The 22,302-nt window shown below is 44.3% G+C and overlaps 1 protein-coding gene across 2 annotated transcripts in view; it reads left to right on the top strand.

Moving 5' to 3' along the window:
• Positions 1-17,304, top strand: part of LOC144752931 (uncharacterized) — an 828,149-nt gene extending 810,845 nt beyond the window's left edge. For both annotated transcript variants that reach the window (XM_078640746.1, XM_078640748.1), the window contains 2 exons: positions 2,902-2,993; positions 16,638-17,304. In XM_078640746.1, the coding sequence (XP_078496872.1) occupies positions 2,903-2,993; positions 16,638-17,050 (504 nt within the window). In that variant the 5' untranslated portion in view covers position 2,902 and the 3' untranslated portion in view covers positions 17,051-17,304. The remainder of the gene's footprint in view (positions 1-2,901; positions 2,994-16,637) is intronic.
• The last annotated feature ends 4,998 nt before the right edge of the window (positions 17,305-22,302 follow it).

Here is a 22,302-nt window from a genome sequence, read left to right as displayed (position 1 = left end):
CTATGCCCAGGTGCATAAAGATAGGGCAATTGCCAAGCCTCTGCTACATTCCATAAAGTTATATGGAATAGAGTACCCACTACTATTCATTCCAAGGGCCTAATTATGTGCTTGTTGGTCCATTGGACCTCCAAACATGCGGTGGAGGTGCAGTGGCAGTCAGGTACTGCCGGATTACGACTAAGGTGGTCGGACCGCCATAGGACCACTGCAACTGGTGGCATGGTGGTCTGAAGCCACAATATGCTTGGTGGTGTCGCTGCAGCAGTGCAAAGCATATTCGAGTTTCCTCACTGGTAATGGTCTTGTGGCAGTGCTCAAGCCATGAAAATGCGGCTGTTGAAGAAACTAAGGGGCCGATTATGATTGCGGTGAATCTGCATCTTCCGGGCCGGCGGAAGCCACCGCCGGCCCGGAGGATGCGGATTCACCGCTGCAGTGTTTGTAAAGACCCCCCGCCAGATTAGGATGGCTGGGGGGTCATCGGCGGACGGGGAGACCGTCCGCCGCTTTTCTGCCGCGGTTGTCTTCAGACCACGGCGGAAAAGCTCTAATATGGTGGCGGTGTCTGTCAGACACCGCCAGCTATATTAGGATTAGTCTGGGACATGCCTTTCCGCGGCGGCAATGCCGCCACAAAAAGGCATACGGTCTTTTCTTTGGGGGCCCGTTGCGGGCTCCCAGGGTGAAGGGGGGGGGTGAAAGTGCACATGGGGGGTACCTATGGTACCCCCTGCATTTGCTTGCACATAGCGGCAGGCACCGCGCGGTGCCTGCCGCTTTGTGCATGCAAATGCACTGCATGCAGTTTTAACATTGCGGCGGCGCCGCAATGTTAAAAATACAGGATGTTACCGCCAGGGTGGCGGTCACATCCTAATTCGCAGGGAGGGACCACCGCTGCTCCTGCGGACGGTCCCTCCACCTCTGGGCTGGCGGACGGACGCAGGTCCGTCCACCATCATAATGACCCCCATAGTTAGGGGCCCCCTGTTGCCTCTGAGCCGAGGGATAGAGGGGAGGGGGCACATGATGTATGAGATTGCATGGTTGCAGACATGAAAAGTGAAAGGAAAGTCTGTTGGGCAAAATTAAATACAGCAGAAATCAGTTAGTAATTCGAAATACAAATATAATAGAATCAGTTAAATGTTACATCAGAAAAAAAATGTTGTGGCTCAAACTGCAAAGAGAGTCCATCTTTCCTGTTATGACCCAGACCGTTTTAAAAATAAACTTGTTGACATAAATGTTTTCTTTCTGCTATTTGCTGATAGAATGAAAAATCAGTTAGCATTTTCCTTCTTTGAACAGCAGCTGAAATAATGCACCATCATCTGCCAGCAATGATCCTCTGTGACTTGCCTTTCATCTTGGCTGCTGGCTCCGGCATGCAACATCGCGACACAACTGTGGTAACACACTGCATTTGAGCAGCAATGCCTTTTTGTTCATACAGAAACATCACAACTTGACTGGAATAAGGAAATCAGAAGCAGGATTTTAGACAGGAATTTCAGGCTACAATGTATTATAGAGTCATAAGGTTAAAAGATGAATATGGAAATTATTTATTGAGCACAAACAATGACCCTGAGTGTCAACTCACGCTGGCACAACACACAAATTACAGACAAACATCCTAGAAAGGTCAACAACAAAATTAAAAAAATCTGAAGATTAAAAGAGTTGCCTAAAAAGTACTTTTCCAAATTTGCAGTAGACATCTTACCCCTTGATCTCCTGGGGGAGTCAGTTCATATGTTTAGTGGTGCAGACAGAAAAGAACTAGTCACTGGACCAATTTCTCCATCTTTTGGGGATAATATACAGAAGCTATGTACTGCACCTCAAATATGTCAGGAATGTATTCTACAAATGTGTTTTTCAGAAAAGCACAGCATACTCTGTGGAATGCAGAGATACAGAAAGAACACAGACCTCCGGATAGAGAGACAGTTAAGCTCCACTTCATTCATACCTGATCCTGACTGCCTGGCCTAGCACCTGAAGATCAGAGGGAGACACGTCCGGCGTCACTGAATCTCGCTCTGTCACTAGGGCATGTCCCAGCCCTCTGCTGCATGGCCTGGCACCTGAAGGACAGAGGGAGGCACGTCCGACGCCACTGAATCTCGCTCTGTCACTAGGGCATGTCCCTGCCCTCTGCTGCATGGCCTGGCACCTGAAGATCAGAGGGAGACAAGTCCGACGTCACTGAATCTCGCTCTGTCACTAGGGCATGTCCCTGCTCTCTGCTGCCTGGCCTAGCACCTGATGATCAGAGGGAGACACGTCCGACGTCACTGAATCTCGCTCTGTCACTAGGGCATGTCCCAGCCCTCTGCTGCATGGCCTGGCACCTGAAGATCAGAGGGAGACAAGTCCGACGTCACTGAATCTCGCTCTGTCACTAGGGCATGTCCCAGCCCTCTGCTGCATGGCCTGGCAGCTGACCCAGACCCCCACTCCTGAATCTCCTTTCCAGCTAGGAACAACTGAAGCCAAGAACACTGCATGCTCCAGAAATGATGTACCTTGGGGCAGAGCACTTCCTTGTGATACTTTTTCGTTGATGCTAACTTGCTTTGTGATTGGATACAGCAGTAGTCATCCATGCTACAATATATGGCCATAAAAGACTTCTCTTCACTGCCTGTCTGGAGCTTGGGACAGTAACTTATCTTTCAATCCCTCCCACCCTCTCCTCATAGAGTAAACTTAGATTCAAGCCCTGGGCAGATGTTGTGAACAAAGTCAGAGTGGGTCGTGTGTTAGAATGACTGCATCCTGTGGAGGAGAGAACCAACCCCTCCCCTCTGGAAGCTTTTGCCACCTCACCATGGACCACTGGGAGTCAGAGTTCTTATCTCAGAAAGTAACTCTTTACTTCTTTTACAGGATGGCGCTGATATATTCCCTGACAGTGTTTGTCGCCATGGTTCTTGCGGCTCGTGGACAGAACGCCACATGCGGGCCTTGCGGGGCATCAGGTAGGAAGCCACCGTGCGTGTTTGTTCTACTCTGGGAGGCGGTGAGCAATGTATGGGATAACAAAATAAAGGCGATCCAGGCAGGCCTCACTCATCTCAGAATGACTCATTTTACAAACAAATACAGGTGATGAATGGGTATCACCTTGTTCTATAGTGCAGATTCCATCGATATCCAGAGCATAGCAAAAGACCACATGAACAGTGTCAAATGTGAAAAAGTCTGATTTAATGCGACAGATGAGTGGATTTCACTGAAACCACCCTTGGCATTATGCCGTACGAACTAGCATTGGACCCGGTCCTCACTTGTCTTTAAGACAACCTACCCATCCACCTCCCCCTCCCAAATAACCCATATCACGTCTTCACTCCCAACTTCATGCATTCGACCATCACTGCGCATGCTCAAACTGTTGCCTTCCTCTTGCCTTCCAACTCCCTTCTCTCTCAAATGGATCTCAAACTCACCAATTTTCTTAAAATAATTTGAAAAGTTGTAAAAACCCAAATGACACCTGAACAAACTCCGCGTTTTTCTGCTCTCCCCAAACCTTAGCAAGGGAAGTGCAACAACTCTTTCCTAGCACCATGCGACTGAAGCAGATAGAGCTCCATCCCAAAGACAGCCAGATGCACACCATCATCCCTAAAAAAGTGAAGCATCTCATACCTAATGCCAGGATGCTCCAGCAAGAAAACCCCTTTAACTCTGCAAACCCTGGTCATTTCCCTATTAAACTTCCTCAGTGCTTTGTCAATAGCCCCTGGTTTCTTGGTGCCTCTCCACTCCCTATGGGGCAAAAACCCAGTCCAAACAACCTTTTTATTCCCATAAGGTCCTCTTTTGTACATTTCAATAGGGCCAAACCTTTCCTGTTCATGAGACTATTCTCTCCTAAATGTATAACTAGCAAATGTAGGCAAGCGGGCGCTCTCCTCATCAGTTCTAACTTTCATAGGGCTTTGTGACAATACATTACACTTTAACCGAACCATTTTTTTTGCACCGTCAGGTTATCAAACCCCAGTTGCTTCCCAAATTTCTATCATTCGGAAATGATGGACTGTCCATTTTATGAAGGAATACCCTAAATCATGACAGGTCCTGCAATGCATCCTGTAACAAACAAAAACATTACTCTTAGCCACCATTCTGCAGTGTCCATCCCAAATGTACATACCTCTTATAACAGTCTGACCTTCACCTCCCCAAACGCTGACTCTCGGCAGCAGACCAACCCCGGACTTCGGCTGCTGTCACCAAACCAATACAAAATGAGTGAGTACCAAGTTAACCACGTTGCAAACAACGCCTTTCTCATTACTCCCAAAACTTGCGATGACAAGTTATCAAGCTGAAAAACCTCCCTTTGTCTGCTCCCCCCTCAATAAAACTACTCACACCAGCACAGAGGGCAAATCTTCTCATATGTGTAGCTCTGTAAATTGGCACATTTTACTCTACCAGAGTGATCAGTCTTCCGCCTGAGGGACCACACCTGAACCCCTCCCTCCAAAACCTAATGTCTTCCCCCTGAAGTCCCTCTTTCCACTTCAAACCCCAAAAAACAACCAAACCATGACCACAGAGAACAATAAAAACTCCTGTGCATCCACACACCTCCCGAAGCATCCTCAATAATCCCTTAAAAATGCACACCATCTCTGCACTCTGTCTCTTCATCCGCTTTCCTGCACTCTGGCCTCTAATATATTATTTCCCATCTCACCTGTTGACTGTGTATTATAGACGGTTTGTTCAGAACTATGGGACAATAGTGCCCCCTGACAGAACTCACCTATAAAAAGCAGCCCAAGAAAGTCAATTGGACCCCAAAGTGTCAGAAGGCCTTTGACACTTTGAAAAAGGCTCTATGTTTAGCCCCAGTGTTACTGCCCCCCCGACAACAGAAAGGAATTTATAGTTTAGGCAGATGCTTAAGAACAAGTTTGGTGCCGTGTTGGCACAAGTAAATGAAATGGGCCTATGTCAGCCATTTGCCTTCATCAGCAGGCAACGTCTCCCTAGAGAAAACAGATATGGAAGCCTTTGCTGTGGTCTGGTCCCTGAAGAAGCTAAGGCCCAACCTGTTTGGCACTCACTTCCGTGTTCAAACTGAACACAGACCTCTCAGATGTCTCATGCAGAAGAGGGAGAAAATCCTAAACTGTTGAGGTGGACAATTTCACTGCAGGGGATCGAGTTCACAGTGGTACACAGACCTGGGACTGCCCGTGTCAAAGCAGGTGAACTCTCCATGTTTTTCCACTCAGCTGATAAGGGCTCCCAGAGTGTAGATTAGTTACCCATCACCTTTCATTTGAGGGATCTGTGTGAGAAAGTCATCCTTTTTTCCCTGATCACCCCCAATTTTTGACTGACACTGGTGGTAACTGACTCTGATGGTGCCCTTGGCTTTGCCAACCAGACCCAGGGCCAGTGCTCTGGTTAAATGGTATATGGTAATTAGGTGTAATTACAATTGGTACTGACAGACTATTTGTAAGTCTCTAGTATATAATAGGGCATGTAGGTTTAGAGGCCCAGTAGATTTAAAGCACTTAAGTGTGTACTGTTAAGGTACCTACTGTCATTTTAAAAGCCATTGCTGCCTCGCAGGCTGCTTTAAAAATAACATTATATGCAAATGTAACTTTGAAATTATAAAAGTACTTCCAGAGACTCAAACAACCTTATTTTTACATTTGAGTCTCCCCGGAAGGTTTCCCATAGGTGCCCTAGTGGAGGGTGCCTTGTAACTATGAGCATGGACATTATAAAAGATATTGTATATGCCCCGATGACAGAAAATCTGCTAAATTCAGTTTTCCCTATTGTAGTGAATTAGCTTGACAGGCTAACATGGGAATAGTTTATTAAAGTATAAATATATCCTGGAGTTAGCTACAAATCTATTTCAAAGTATCAAAAGGACAGTTACGATAAATCTAACAACTTGCCACTGTTAGATTTGTAACTATTACACAAAATAAGTTATGGAACTTTCTTTCGGGGAGCCAAAATCCAGCCTTCCAGCAGCCCTCTCCTAATTGGCCAGCTTTACCAGGCTGAGCCAAGCTGTCTTAATGAGGTGTCAAGCAGCCAGACTAGGGACAAAGGACATCCTGTGGGAGGAGATCTGCACTTGCAGAGCTAAAGGCAGAATGGGGTAGAGAAGCCAAACTGCCCTTCAAAGGATGAAAGGCAGTTTAAGATAGCACAAGCTCACCCCCACTACCTGCGCCCCCAGCGAGACAGGAGCCCCGATAATTGGATTAGCAGAGGGGCTGGAAGAAAAGTGTTAAACAAACTTAGCCACACCAGACCAGTGGGTTGGCTAAGCCAGCTCTAACCCTTCAGGAGAGAGTTTCTCCATTTTGGATTTTGCAAGAATATTGTTTTCTGGGACAATAAAATGGCACACTTTGAAGGAAGTGGTCATACCTGAGGGTGTCCCCCTGCTTGGCTCTCAGAAACACTGGATAAATATGGGGGAGCTGCACAGCAACTGAGATCCTTATCTGAAGAAGGGCTGCTCTGCTAAACCTTTTGGAGGAAGTAGTCATACCTAATGTGGCACTCTGGATGCCATTAGTCAGGGGTGCTCCCCTGCTTGATGCCCAGGGACACTGGATAAATATGGGGGGAGCTGCAAGGCAACTGAGATCTCTGCCTGAAAGAAACATGAAGAAAAAGGGATGCCCTGCTGAACCCCTGGCCTGCACCAGGAGGACTGCATTCACAAGGACTGCACCTGCTGCACACTTTGGGCTCTAGCAAAAGAAGGACTTTGCCTGACTCTAAAAGCGTAAGGCGTGAACTCCCAGAAAGCAACAGGTGAAAAGAGGTCCTTCTGTATCACCACCACCAAGAAGAACCCAGCTGGACAGCATCTAGTGGATTTTAAAGGTGTTGGCCAGGTGGATTGTGGGAAACGTAGTCCCAATATCCCAAGGAGAAACTCAGAGCTTCAGGAACCTTGAGTTGGTGTTGTGGACCCTTTTGAACTGAAGAAAGATTTTATGGTAGAAGATCTAGAAGTTTGAGCAACTTTTATAAAAAAAACTCAATGAGTTGACTGACCCATTGTTGAGAGTCAAGCCGCCGTTGTCGAACCGCTATCCAGCCTGAATTTCAAGTACGTCTGGCTGAAAGACCTGGAGCTCTTGACATCGACAAGACTTCCAGAATTTTCACCGAGGCCTCGAGCTGAAGCAAGCCGCCTTGGTAAACTTAAAACCAGGCCCAAAGAGGTGCCTTGCTCATTGACAAGAGAAAAGCTCCAGAAAAATGATTAAGTGCAAAAGTAAAAACTTGACAGAGACCTCCTACTCAGTGTAGCTGACCTGTGCTCCATAGCGGTGGACCTCAACTTTGCATTTGTCCCAGTCAAGCGCGATCAGATGTCTCAAGCTGTTGCAATTTGTTTTTAGGCACTAGAAAACATTTAAACACTAAACATTTATCTCTCTGTTTCCCCACATTTGATTTTGTTTGTTTGGGTGACATTTTAACCTTACACATATTTCCTATTTTTATAAATTGGTTTTGGATTTTTATTATGTGTTGATCTTACTCATTTAATGTATTAGTCTTTTTAAATGCTTTAAACACCTGTCTCCTAAGTTGAGCCTGCATGCTCGTACCAACTACCAAGAGGTGAGCAAGATAATCATTTATTGAGACCTTGACAACGATAATCTAGCGCACAATATTTTTGCATCATAATATTTGTTTTCATTTTTAATGTATTCTGATATTTTGTCCAAACACCCCATATTCTGAACTGCACACTGGTGATAATAAGCTGAGGCCTGGAAGGCCCAGGAAATCTAAATAATAATGTCTCAGACATGACTTAGTAGTAGTAGACCATCCAGCACTTACGTCGCTAAGGGTGCTGTCCATTCTCCAGTAGTTATTCTGCTGGTATTATTATGCACTTCATTCATTCTTACCTTGCATACTGAAGTAGGCTAACTGTTTTTTGGAATCCTGAAGAACATATACACTCTAACACAAAGACAATCACAGTTCATAAGCACAACAATGATCTCTTTGCACTGTTACTTACTCAAACATGTCTAAAGAGTACCTGAATATCACAAGAGGTACTTTAGGGCACACTAAAGGTGGCAGATTTGATGCCTTCAGCAAGAGTTCACCTCCTGCTTCCCATAAACACACTGTAGGGAAAACAGCTCTCCTCTAATGTAGCATTAGTGGATATAGAGCCAACCAATAACTATCACAACTGGCTCTTATCAGACTTACTGAGTAGCAGGTGAGAACAAGGTTCTGGGCACTAACTAGCATGATTGACTATATCCAAAGTCATGGTGATATTAGGCGGAGTTCCAAACTACCCCTGTCCCAACCGCGTCTTCACCATCGGACAGAAATCAGACCCTCCCTCAATCGAATCATCATCTCGACGTTCAGCTTCGCTGCCTTCCCGGAAACCTGGAAGCACACCGAAGGTAAAGCACTTCTGAAGAAACCCACAGCGGGCCAGTCCGACCTCAAGAACTACTGCCCCATATCGATCCTCCCCTTCCCAGCCAAGGTACGGGAGAAAGCAGTCAACCGCCAGTTTACAGTCTACCTGGAATCCAACCACTTGCTTGACCCCTGCCAATCCGGCTACCAACTCAAACCACAGCACAGAAACCGCCCTTATAGCTGCCATGGACTACGTCAGAGCCATCCTTGACTGCGGTGAGTCTGCAGCCCTGATCCTCCGCGACTTGTCACCTGCCTTTGACACCGTCTCCCACCACCTCCTCATCCAAAGACTTTACCACATTGGCATCTACGGCAACACCTTCAAGATGCTATCCTCTTTTCTCACCGGACACACTTAGAGAATTTGTCTCCTGCCGTACACCTCTGATCCCAAGAGCATCATCTGTGGCCTACCCCAGGGCTCCTGACTCAGACCCACACTGTTCAACATCTACATGACTCTGCTGGCACCCATCGTTCACAGCCACGTTTTCAACATCATCCCCTGCGCTTTATCACCCAGCTTATACTCTCCCTCACTAAAGACACGGACACCACCATGGTGAACTTCCAGAACGCCATGACCGACACCGCCAACTGGATGAGAGCCAACTGCCTCCAACGCAACACTGACAAAACTAAAACTCACAAGCACTGCAGAAGCACGATAAATAATTAATGAGACAGACCTGTGCTGCTGCTTGTAAACAAACCGTCAGCTGGCAGAGATGAAGGCCGTGGGTCCGATAAGATTAAGCAAAGTATCTGGCAGCTAGCAGGAAGCTCCATAGCGCATTAATGAAATGAAGAATAAATGCGTTTGAAAGTACTGATCATGAAGAGCTTCCAACGTCAGCTGGGCAGGGATCCTCGATGTAAAAGTTGAATGGGAGTAAGCAGAATATGTTATCTGCTTTACCCCACTCCTGGTACCAATAATATGTACCGAGGAATGAAAGGCAGGAGGCAGGATGTCTTCAAATTAAGTAGAGACTTTTATTCAAGTCTTGAAAGCATATCAAATTCAAGTCTTGAAAGCATATCAAATAACGGACCCACAGCAGAACAGCACGTCTCAGTAGGAGCCCAGAGAAGAATGGTACAGAGTTCTAGAATAGAAGAATTGAAAGAGTAGAATAGAAATAGAAGAAAGAAGAGATACAAGAGAATGTTACAAAAACCAAAGTTCTACTCTTCGGAACACCCCTCACTATGGGATGGTGGCCTGCAGCACCCTCCCCCACCATCCACACCCGCAACCTCAGAATCATCCTCGACAGCGAATTCTCCATGAGACGACAGGTCAACTCGGTTGCTTCCACCTGCTTCAGCACCCTCAGACTGTTCGGCAAAGTCTTCAGATGGATCCCAACTGACACCAGAAGAACCTTCACTTAAGCCCTCATCACCAGTCAACTTGATTATCGGCACGCCCTCTATGCAGGTACCACCACACTCCTACTCAAGCGCCGCCAAACAATCCAGAATGCAGCAGCAAGAATGATCCTGGACCTGTCCAGCTGACCCCACATCACCCCCACCTCCGTAGCCTGCACTGGCTCCCTATCAAGAGGAGATGCCCCTTCAAGCTGCTCACATACACCTTCAAAGCCCTACACAACATGGGACCAGAATACCTGGACAACTGCCTCATCTTTCACCAACCCACCCGACACCTGCGGTCAGCCTCCCTGGCCCTCCCACTGTCCCCCGCATCCATTGTACCCAAGCCGGGGGATGCTCCTTCTCCCACCTCGCAGCCAAAACCTGGAACTACCTCCCTTCCACCTCCGAACCTCTACATTTCTCGCCAAATTCAGGAGTGCACTCAAGACCTGGCTGTTGAAGTAGCTCCACCTCACGCAGCGCCTGGATACCCATCGGGGTGATTAGCACACTTTACAAGTACTGATTGATTGATTGGTTGATACATTTTCCTGTCATCCTCCTTCCACCCACCTTTCTCCTATTCCTCTAAATTGTCAGATGTCTGCTGTCGGCCCACACAACAGTTAAAGTCTACATTCCGAGAAATCTGATTGGCCGTTCTGCTTTTGACACTTGAATGGGTGCACTGATGTTAATTGTAATTGTTCATACATCTCTTTTCAAAGTTGAAAGTGTTATATCCTGTTTATTTAAGTATATGTATCCCAGTTTACCTACCTCCCTGCTGCTCAGCCAGGGTGAGTGTTGAGCGTGGAATGTTGGTGTGCCTGTGATGCTTGGAATGCCTGGGTGCCTGTGATGCTTGGAATGCCTGGGTGCCTGTGATGCGTGCAATGCCTGGGTGCCTGTGATGCTTGGAATGCCAGGGTGCCTGTGATGCTTGGAATGCTTGGGTGCCTGTGATGCTTGGAATGCTTGGGTGCCTGTGATGCGTGGAATGCTTGGGTGCCTGTGATGCTTGGAATGCCTGGGTGCCTGTGATGCTTGGAATGCCTGGGTGCCTGTGATGCTTGGAATGCTTGGGTGCCTGTGATGCTTGGAATGCCTGGGTGCCTGTGATGCTTGGAATGCCTGGGTGCCTGTGATGCGTGGAATGCCTGGGTGCCTGTGATGCGTGGAATGCCTGGGTGCCTGTGATGCTTGAAATGCCTGGGTGCCTGTGATGCTTGGAATGCTTGGGTGCCTGTGATGCTTGGAATGCCTGGGTGCCTGTGATGCTTGGAATGCGTGGGTGCCTGTGGTGCTTGGAATGCTTGGGTGCCTGTGATGCTTGGAATGCTTGGGTGCCTGTGATGCGTGGAATGCTTAGGTGCCTGTGTGGATGAGTGGGGACAGTTGGAGAAGGGCTGAGCAGCAGGGAGGCTGCTCCTGGGGGGGCTGTAGTATAAGGATTACCAGGCTGAAGGGCAGATGTACATGGAAACCAACTTATTGTACTTGAATGCCATCCTGCAACTTTATCTTAATAAAGAAACACTTAAAATACAACGTGGCTACGTCTGGTAAGATACAACAGAAAGCTTAGCCACATGTGTTAGGTCTATTCACCTAGATGTGAGGCCGGAGTTATTTTACTAACCAATGAGCGGCCTCATCTATAATGTGTACAAATGCACCATTAGGTAAGATGACATTTATTTACAAAAGTATGAGAAGTATAAACTGTTGGGATTGTACATATGCACACGAGCTGTCACGAGCGTTCAGGTGTTCCTGGTTGCTCGTGACAAGCTCGTGTTATGATAACGTTATGTTGTTATTTGAACTAGTAGTGTATTGCCGGTTATGCCCGTGATCTGTGATCCGGCATTACCGACTTGAGACTAGAAGAGAGAGGATGGAATAAATATCCTGATACAACATTTATCTTCTGTGTGATTATTTCGGACTTCCCTACACTGGCGACGATCGGGATCGGATTTTTATTATCTACATCTAAGGATTTAAGGAATTACCATCCTGTTTTATTTTTTTTCTGCAATTCTACATAAAATTGACCAGCGCCTTCAAAATTCACAGCGTTGGATTACAACGTACAGCGTTGGAGGGAAGACTACGATCGACAGAAGAGCTGTGAAATTACTCACTATTTGTTTGTGGCGTCTTTTGAAAATCGCCGACTCCAACTCTCGAGCTTTCATTGCCGAGATACGCGTGCAAAGACTCGCGCATGGGCAATTCAGTCAACACTGACTAACGCGCTGATGTCATCACGCGACCTTTGGAAGCAATAAAGACGGGTTTCCTGGAAACTGTTCTTCCGGTACTACGGACCTAGTCAAGACGCTTCCTGAGTTTTAAAACCACAGCGCGCAACAAATACTGAATGATCATTTAGTGAACTCTACACCTTTAGGAGACATCGCGTTGAAGATTTCATCCATTAGAAGGTTTTCAGTGACACGCACTCTGCGTGTCCCATAATTTATTATAAAAAAAAAAAAAAAATGTATTTTTTTTTTTTTTTTTTTTCTTCTTCATTTTTTCCTTTATTATCCTGCAATTTGACTTATACTTAGTGTGCTTAATAGAGAATTAACATGTCAGGTATTGTACCCCCACCTTCATTTTTGTCATCACCTGGTGAACCACCCATGGCTTGGGAGATTTGGGAACCTGTCTTTTTGGCTTATGTTGATGTGTTGGAAGAAGGGGAGTGTGAACCGGAAAGAAAGCTATCGCTCCTAAAACATTGCTTGGGTGGTATAGCCTTGAAAGAATTCAAAACATTGCCAGCCTTAGTAAACCCAGGGAACATTAATGTATATGAATATGCTTCTTTACAGTTAAGTTTAAGATATGGAAAAAAAAAAGAATGTGGTCATGGAGAGATTTATATTTTATTCTCGGAAGCAGCGAAATGATGAACCTGTAGAGGATTTTGTATCAGCCTTGAGATCCTTGGCTGTCACGTGTGATTTCGAACACATATCATATGAACAAGTGTTAAGAGACCAGATTTTAATGAGAACTAACAACAAAAAAGTGCAGGAACGTCTTTGGACAACATCTGATATGTCACTTAATAATGCTATAGATATCGCTAAATCTATAGAACATTCAGAGAAGTTTGTCAAAGAGATTAGAGGCAATGATAAAGGTGATGTTTTTAGCGTAACTAAAGATGTGGATAAGTCTAAGAAAAGTTTTTTCAGAGAAACGAATACTCTTCTAGAAGTAATAACAAATTCAGGAATCAGAAATATGAAAGGAAAACTTCCAAACTGCTATGCTTTAGATGCGGCAGTGACGGTCATTTAGCAGACTATAAGAATTGTCCAGCTTTAGGGAAAACATGTTCAAAGTGCAACAAGAAAGGCCATTTCACAAAATGCTGCAGATCAGCACAAGGGAAAATGAACTGTATACATGAATACTGTGATGATTACCAATCAGATAATGAAGAAAGGTTTCAAGTTAATACTGTTATCAATGTATGTGGGGATGAAGATTGCAAAAAATTCCCATCCTGTATTATAAATATTGATGAAGTAAGTTTGGAAATTTTCGTAGATTCATGCGCATGGTATACCATCATTTCCTTAAATGTATTTAGAGACAAATTCCCGAACAAAAAATTACTTGAGTCTGATGTCTCTCCTGGTGGATACACAGGCCACAAAATTGACTTAATTGGTTACTTTATAGCAAACATACAATTTTCTGACCGACACATATCAGGGAAAATCTATGTGTCAAGATCAGGATTGTCACTCCTAAATTGGCCACACCAACACGAATTAGGAATGAAAATTGATCCCAGGGCCAATCCACCTGTATACGTTGAACAAATATTAAACGTTTCAAGTGTTACTGAGAATAGTTCACTACTTGTAGAGGAATTGCGCAAAGCTTTTCCTACCGTTTTTAATAGTAAGTTGGGCCAGTATAAGGGATTTGAACATGTCATCAAGTTAAATGAAAACGCCATCCCTGTAAGACATAGAGTAAGGAATGTTCCTTTATCATACAGAGTCAAACTTAAAGAAATGCTAAAAGATCTATGTGAGAAAAACATTATTGAACCAATAGAGTCATCACCTTGGGTTTCCCCCATTGTAATTTCGGTTAAGTCCAATGGGGAACTCAGATTATGCATTGACCTCCGCAGTGTCAATGGAGCAATTTGGGTTGATTCACATCCCTTGCCCAATCTCCATGAGATGGTCTCGACACTGGCTGGCGCACAAGTTTTCTCGTGTGTTGATCTAGCCAGTGCATACCATCAAGTAGTACTTGCTGAAGAATCCAAAAACATAACCGCATTTATCACGCCTGAAGGGTTATACAGGTTCTGTCGCATGCCTTTTGGCTTAGCGAGTGCGGCCTCAGTGTTCCAAAGATTAATGAGGGATACTTTGGAGGGTTTAAGTGGGGCCATAGCATTTCAAGACGACATCTTAGTATATGGAAAAGATGACACTGAGCATGACAATAATTTAAAATGTGTGATTGCTGCATTAGCAGACAAAGGACTTACACTACGTATTGACAAATGCAAATTTAAACAAAAAGAAGTGGAATATCTCGGACATACTATAAGTGGAATGGGAATCAAACCTAAGAAAAATCATGTCAAGAGCATCATAAATGCCCCTGTACCCACTTCAAAAGAACAACTTGTAGCATTTTTAGGTCTTATCGAATTTTATGCCAAGTTTATCCCAAATTTTTCTGTAAAGGTTGACCCGTTCAGGTGCCTGTTAAAAAAAAATGTAAAGTTCGTTTGGACTGATAAAATGACAAATGCTTTTCAATCTTTAAAAATGTTTATTGTGAATGCACCGTGTCTCAAACCCTTTGTGGTTGGCATGAAATGTATCGTCATGGTAGATGCTAGTTCTTCTGGATTGGGTGGAGTACTTCTCCAGAAAGATAATGAGAAAGAATGGGTTGTTGCCTATGCGTCGAGGGCTTTGAGGGATGCAGAAAAGAATTATTCTGTCATAGAAAGAGAGTTACTGGCGTGTGTTTGGGGAGCTGAGCACTTTAGACCTTTTTTGTGGGGTACGAGATTCTTAATAAAGACGGATCATAAGCCCTTAGTATATCTCATGGCTCCAGGTGGAGGCAGAACTATGTCGGCACGTCTTGCAAGATTAGCGTCAAGATTACAATCTTTTCAGTACACTATTGAATATGTTCAAGGAAAGGCGAATATACATGCCGATTGCATGTCCAGATTGATTTCTGATTCGAATACCTCTGCAACAGTTAATGAAGAAGAATGTGAAGTAGCTTTTACTTTTCGTGATATTAATTTAGTCTATGGTGAGCAAATGTCATTACAAGAAGAAGTTTGGATGAAAGAGATGAGTAAGGACTTAGAATTGTGCAGTGTCAAGAAGTACCTTGTTCATGGTTGGCTAGAACAGAGGAAGTTATCTGGGAATTTAATGGGTTTTTATAAAGTTCAAGAAGAACTTGCAGTGGAGAATGATTTGATTCTTCGAGGCGATAAGATTGTACCACCTTTTACTGTTAGGAACTCTATTCTTAAGATTGCTCATGAGGGACATTTGGGGATATCTTTCACCAGAAGACGTTTGAAGGAGTCCTTTTGGTGGCCGGGCATTGACTCTTGTGTGGACCATTTTGTACGCTCTTGTTCTTATTGCTCAAATAGTGACAAGACAGCTGTCGCTTTACGTCCAGAACCATGTCCCATTGAATTACCTTCAGGTCCCTGGCGTAAACTGGGGATAGATATCATCGGACCTTTTAGTTGTTTACCAAGACAAGAGGCTTTTGGCATTGTACTTATAGATTATTTTTCTAAATGGCCAGAGGTCAAGATGGTGAAGGAAGTCACTTCGTGTCAAATAATAGAATTTCTAGATGAAATTTTTTGCAGGGAGGGTATTCCTCAGGAGATTGTGACCGATAATGGTCCGCAGTTTGTGAGCAAAGAAATAGAACAATTTTTTGTTAAGTGCGGTATTGTTCATAGAAAAATTGCAGTTTTCCATCCAGAAGCCAATGGCCAGGCTGAAAGGTTCAACCGTGTAATCAAAGAAGCTATACAACTCTCAATCAAGGGCAATTTGAATTGGAGAAATGCATTACAATCCATGTTGTTGGCTTATAGGACATCACCTAATTCTGTGACTTTGGTCACACCTTTTGAACTTTTAAGAGGACGGACGCCTAGTACTAAATTAGTTCCTTGGTGGTTAAAAGGAAATTTAGCTGGTACTGAAAACTGTTTGAAAGTAGATTTTGAAGCCGTTAAAAACAGAGTTCAATCATATAAAGATAAAATGAAACATGATATGGTCAAAAGAATTGGTTCTACATCTTGTCGTTCCATTAAAGTGGGGGATTATGTCCGTATAAAAAGGAAAGAGGGTGTAAGTAAAGGTTTACCTGTTTGGTCAAGCCCTAAGGAAATTATTGAAGTCTTTAGAAACGCAGTCAGGGTTAATGGTGGTTCTGTGTGGAATTTGAGCAGAATTTCATTGTTTAAAGGACCCAGTCAATTGGTAGATGATGTTGACAGCAATGTATTTTTTGATGTTGGAAAACAGAATGACAATGTAGAACGTCTCCATGAAGAAAATTGCACTAGCAACACTAGAGCAACACGTTGTCATCGTATACCTGTTAGATTTAATGACTTTGTGATGAACTAAAAATTATTTTTTTTTTATTATTTAATTTTATTCTCACCATCTTTCCTCTTACAGATGGTTCCCGTGGGTTCATGTGCACCCCGAGGGGGGTCTCCTTGCAGTTGGACATCGGCCAGTACTGGAGCTCGACGTCCGAGGGGTTCCTGGGACAGCTGGAGAGGAACAGCAGCACCTGGCTGCAGGTGTGCTTCGTGAACGGGGGGAAGGTGGACATCACCGACTACCAGGGCGCGTATCTATGTCTGCGCCCAGGATCCGAGGATCAAGCCATCATGGCAGCCAAAAACAAGACGTCTCCCGACTGCGACTTTGAGCTCGAGTATAAAGGTCAAAGGGTGTCTCTGAGGGCTTCCAATGGGCTGTATTTGGGCAGAATTGCCCGCTCAAACTCAATACAACACTTAGAGGCAGCAAAACAATCAATTGATGTATTTTCCTCTTTCTGCCTGGTGGGGGCCGATGCCTGAGGCTCTCTCTGTTGCTGGCAAAAGAATATGACGTGTGCTGATTATATGAAGTTGTATTCGACAGCCTTCAGGCACATTCATTGTAACCACTGCAAAAGGCAACAGAGAACCTGAGATGAAAAATGTGAATTGCGCTTTAAATTGAGTTGTAGCGTAGAATCTATCACTGACACTGCCAACCAAATATATGCAACTGCAAAAAACAAATCAGATTTTAAAAACAAAAGAAAATAAAGTGTCCATGCTTGACTCTAGATTTATTGTTTGCATGATACATATTTTCATGTTTGATTTTTCTTGTATTCCCGTACCTTGCATATTTCACTCCAGTACAGCATACAGGCTGCACTTGTTTCCTTATTTGAAGTGAATGTGACACATTTATGTACCTACATAGTACATATATCTTCAGGGCACTTAGATGAGGAGTTAGTTATAGTATATTGTGGTACATAAAAGATGATTCGTAGTCCAGGTGTAGTAGTAGATCCCTCTTTATTAGCAGGTAGATAGGTGGCAAGTTATAAGGTAAGAAGATATAAAGGAGAAAACCCCACCAGGAGCGAACTACCAGCTGCCCAGCCTGAGATGGCTAACTGGCAATCTAGTCACAGAAAGGCACTCAACATTCTATGATGTCACAGGACATACTGATGGAGAAGTACTGAGGGGAAAGACAGAGACTTCATTTACCACACATCCTCTTTCGTTAAGGAACAACAACAGGAAAGATGTGAAGTCCGAATATAAGCGCTCAGAGTAAGCTATAGACACAAGAGCAAAGGATGGAAACAAAAGTGTGAAACCAGAAACAAAAGAAATAAGAGAGACATGTAGGAAGATATATAAAATGCACAAATGGTGAGAAACACAAGAATGCAAATTACAATCTTACATGCCCATCCACCCTCCTTAGAAAAACAAGGTAAAAACCCCGGTTGTCCGAAGAGGGTATGACGACCAAGTGATGAAGTGTGCAGATGGAAGAAGGCCCAATGAAAATGTACAGCAGAATTAAAACTAAACCAACACACACTCTTCAAGCATGAGGATGCACCCAAAAATATTTTTGAAACGGTGCAAACAAAAGACAACTCCCCTTTTCCAAAAACATTTTGGCAACGGCGCAATCAAAAGACAACTTCCCAAGGAAGGGTACCCAAAGGATATTAACCGTCTGGAACAAGGAACCTAGTAGGTACAACCTAACAACCTGCCCTAAGAAAAGGGTACCACATGCAAACAATGTTACAATTGTTTGATGCAAATTCACCAAATAGTGGTGCTGACCACACACAGCGCCTCCCCAAGAAAGGAAACACACAGTAGTCACACACTGACAACCTCCCCCAATAAAAGGGTACACCTTGCAAAACAACGCAAGAATAGTGTGACACAAAAGAGTAGACACAAGCTAATAACCTCCCCTAACAAAAGGGTACACCTTGCAACACAACGCAAGAGTAGTGTGACACAACAGAGTAGACACAACAACCTCCCCTAATAAAAGGGTAAACCACGTCACTGACAACCTCCCCTAATAAAAGGGTAAACCTTGCAAAACAACGCAAGAATAGTGTGACACAACAAAGTAGACACAAGTCAATAACCTCCCCTAACAAAAGGGTACACCTTATAAGATACCCTAGCTACTAAAGTAGGGTACAACACAACAGAGAATTCACACCCTGTAAGACCAAGAGAACAACATCCCCTATACAGGGTACACCATAAGGAACAACATCACCCTTGAAACCAAAATCGGGCCTTGGCTGGCCCCACAACCTCCCCAACCGAGGGTACACCGTAGGATTAAGATGTTGCCATAGGAAACCAAACTCCCCACCAAAAGGGTACAACATAAAGTACTAGACCACCTAGAGAGAGTTCTGTGTAACTCTAGGTGTATGTCAATGCAACCACAACAGCAGAAGATACAATATGCAAAATACACAATGTGAAAAAAAAAACACTTGAAGAACCTCCCAATCAGAACAAGAGATTATGCTCCAAATATACGCCCACCCACCACATGCACATAGATACTAATAAGTTCAAGCATAAGCAGATGAATAAACAAAAGACATTAGCTCCGGTGAGCGATCTCTCACCCGGGATCCCCATACTCAGCACTCCGCAGTCGGCACCGCAATTCGCCACCAAAGTAAAAAGTGATACTCAGCTCCGGTGAGCGATTTCTCACCCGGGGTCTTCATAGACAGCTCCAGGAAATATCGAGCACCGAATGCACAGCGCGATGTGGTTAAGGCACTTGCAGTGTTCCAGTGATGCATGTCTCTCACCCAAGACTGTCCATAATCTGCAGGTAGATGAGATGTTCCCATGAGGGACATAGCATGATGTTAAGGCAAGTTCTGAAGGGTTGACAAAGAGGTCCAGAAGACTGCTGCATGAATACATCGACACCGCCGGAAAGTTGACTCCGTAAACAAACTGTGGTAGGCAACGCTTGTGTTAGGAAACTGCACTAGAAGCTGCCGCAGACTGACGAAGGAATATCAAATCCACGATGGTGGTGTGTCTGCCTGATGCTCGCTGAGAGGCTCACGTTGCGCCGCTGCACCACAACGTCTCAGGGCAGCAAGGGCGTGACGTACGAAGACAAACGTCATAGAGAGATGAACGTGAGATGCATGCGAAGAGGTAAGATGCACGTGGCAAGTGCGCACTTTCAAATTAAAACATGTCGGTTTAATGGTGATGAAGGGGCAGCCACTCATGTTGGACGACAGGGTGCCTCTCACACCAAGACTCGCCAAGACACAGTGACACGCAGGTGACACATTGAGCAAGTCAGTCCCAACAACCGTAGTAGCACTCAGGGAAAACTTCACTAAAAGGAACTTGAAAAGACACTCATCAACATAGAAGTAGGGGCGAGACATGACTTAACAGATGACGGCTGTTGTGATAAAGAGAACTGCTAGCGCCAGGGCACCTCCGGAAGAACAAACACAGCAAGCGCTCACAGGAGGAGAAGTGCCCACACTGTAGGAAAAGACACCAGTTCCACAGTGGTTATGTTGAGGGCGAGCTGTCAAGACGCACAGGGCAGACGGAAGGCACAACAGGGTGATCAGGCCCGCTGAGACAGTGGCTCCTGTAGCTGGAGACAGACAGTCTCCAGATGACAGCAAGATGGCAGTTAGCTCTCTCACAACACAAACGCCCAGGGTGCAGGCTGTCCAAGTTGAAAAGGACACTGGTGGGGTCAGCTGGGCATTACCTTTTAGTTTCAATTTGAAGTTAAGGTTCCTTCTTTTAAAGTTGCTTAGTTCCTTAGTTGACCCTTGTCCTTAGTTCACACATAGGTTCATCCGCTTCAAAACGTCGCAAAACTGTGGTACATAAAAGATGATTCGTAGTCCAGGTGTAGTAGTAGATCTCTCTTTATTAGCAGGTAGATAGGTGGCAAGTTATAAGGTAAGAAGATATAAAGGAGAAAACCCCACCAGGAGCGAGCTACCAGCTTCTCAGCCTGAGATGGCTAACTGACAATCTAGTCGCAGAAAGGCACTCAACATTCTATGATGTCACAGGACATACTGATGGAGAAGTACTGAGGGAAAAGACAGAGAATTCATTTACCACATATATCTACACTTCCCTATACACACTTCATTTGTCCCTTGGTTTTCTTGCACCAAAATGCTGTTGTTGTCTACATTCAATAGTATACATGTGCCTGGATAAGCTCACAATCCAACCATGATTCAGGAAAGGGCCAAGGGCCAGGCTGCATAGACATCATTAGACTGTGTTAGTACTTGAGACATCAGAGTTTCAGGCATCCTAGCCTTGATTGAAACGCTGCTTATCATGTCACTGACACGACTACACTGAGATACTGCCTTCATGATGTAAATATGGAATTTCTAAAATTAGCACGCTAAATCAATCAATCAATCACCCGCGAGGGTCTCAAGGCGCTGGGGGTGGGGAGTGCAGGTCCGAGTCACCTGAAGAGCCAGGTCTACACACTGGTTATAAAATGTCAATACAATTTATGTTTTAAATCAGTAATTCACAAACTTTAGTAACTGACAAGAGAAACATGCTCAGCATTTCATTAGCAGGACAGGACAGGCAATTCACCCTCATGCAAGGACAACAACAGTTTGGACTTACTACAGAAAATATGGACAAACTACCAAAGTCAGGCCCACCAGGTCCCCTCCCTGAAAAGTATGTCTGTCTATAAGAGAGCCACCCTGCTGGCCAAGTGTAGTGGTCTAGTTCTTGCTGCTCAGCCATGTGATGAATAAAGCATCCTACTTATGCTACACCTCGTCTATTCATCATTTATTTATCTTATTACACCAAGCACATGCCTATCCTAACAGTGACACACTTTGCCCTGCATTGCATGACAGACAATGGTTTGCAAACATTGACAATGGGCAAACCCATCATCAAGTTGCAAAAGCACAAATACATTTCTACAGTCAGATGGACAACCAAGAATGATACATTATGTGAAGGACCCCACAGATATCAATAGTACTGGTTGACATTCATGCAATTCTATTGTAAACAGGAGATTGTGGGGATGATCCGGAGTACTAATGCACTGGTAGTTTTCAAAACCGCCTACTAGAAACCTTTTAAGTAGGACAAATGTTGAGGCATTAAACGAGTTACAAAGATACAAATTAAAATACAATTACCCAAATAGTCATCATATACATTATCAATTTCTACTGAAAGTGTGGAAATGGGAGTTTTAGAGTAATCAGAGTTGAAAGTAGTGCAGTGAAAAATTAAGGGGAAACACTTACACACAACTTGTTGGGTTGTGTAGGATACTTAACATTCTGCCAGAATCTCCCGAAAATTTGCAAAAATATGTTGCATAAAAAGAGCTTTTATATGAAAACTGCACCAGATATGTGATAGAGCATTGGCCCATATAAACAATCCCAATAACTCTGATGACCATTTTACCTGCTTCAGAGGTAAGAGGGAGAAAACATTCACCATTTCAATTTAATACAGCGTAACCAATTTGGCTACATATTAACTCACTTAACCAATTCAAGGATTTTAGTTATAAATTCAAAAACAAATTGATATAAACCAATTTCAGCATTATGGTATAGAAATACATAACAAACAAAGGGGATATTCACAAGGACTTATCTCTGATTTATCTCCTCCTTTGAGGTGCCGGGTTTTTAGGAACCCGGTGGTGCCAGGGGGTAGCACCCGAAGACCTCTGAGTTCTCCCTTGT

Source organism: Lissotriton helveticus, chromosome 5_1 (genome assembly GCF_964261635.1).
Source record: "Lissotriton helveticus chromosome 5_1, aLisHel1.1, whole genome shotgun sequence".
Classification (NCBI taxonomy): Eukaryota; Metazoa; Chordata; class Amphibia; order Caudata; family Salamandridae; genus Lissotriton; species Lissotriton helveticus.
The sequence above is the reverse complement of the archived record's forward strand: the minus strand, read 5'-3'. Positions and strand labels throughout refer to the sequence as shown.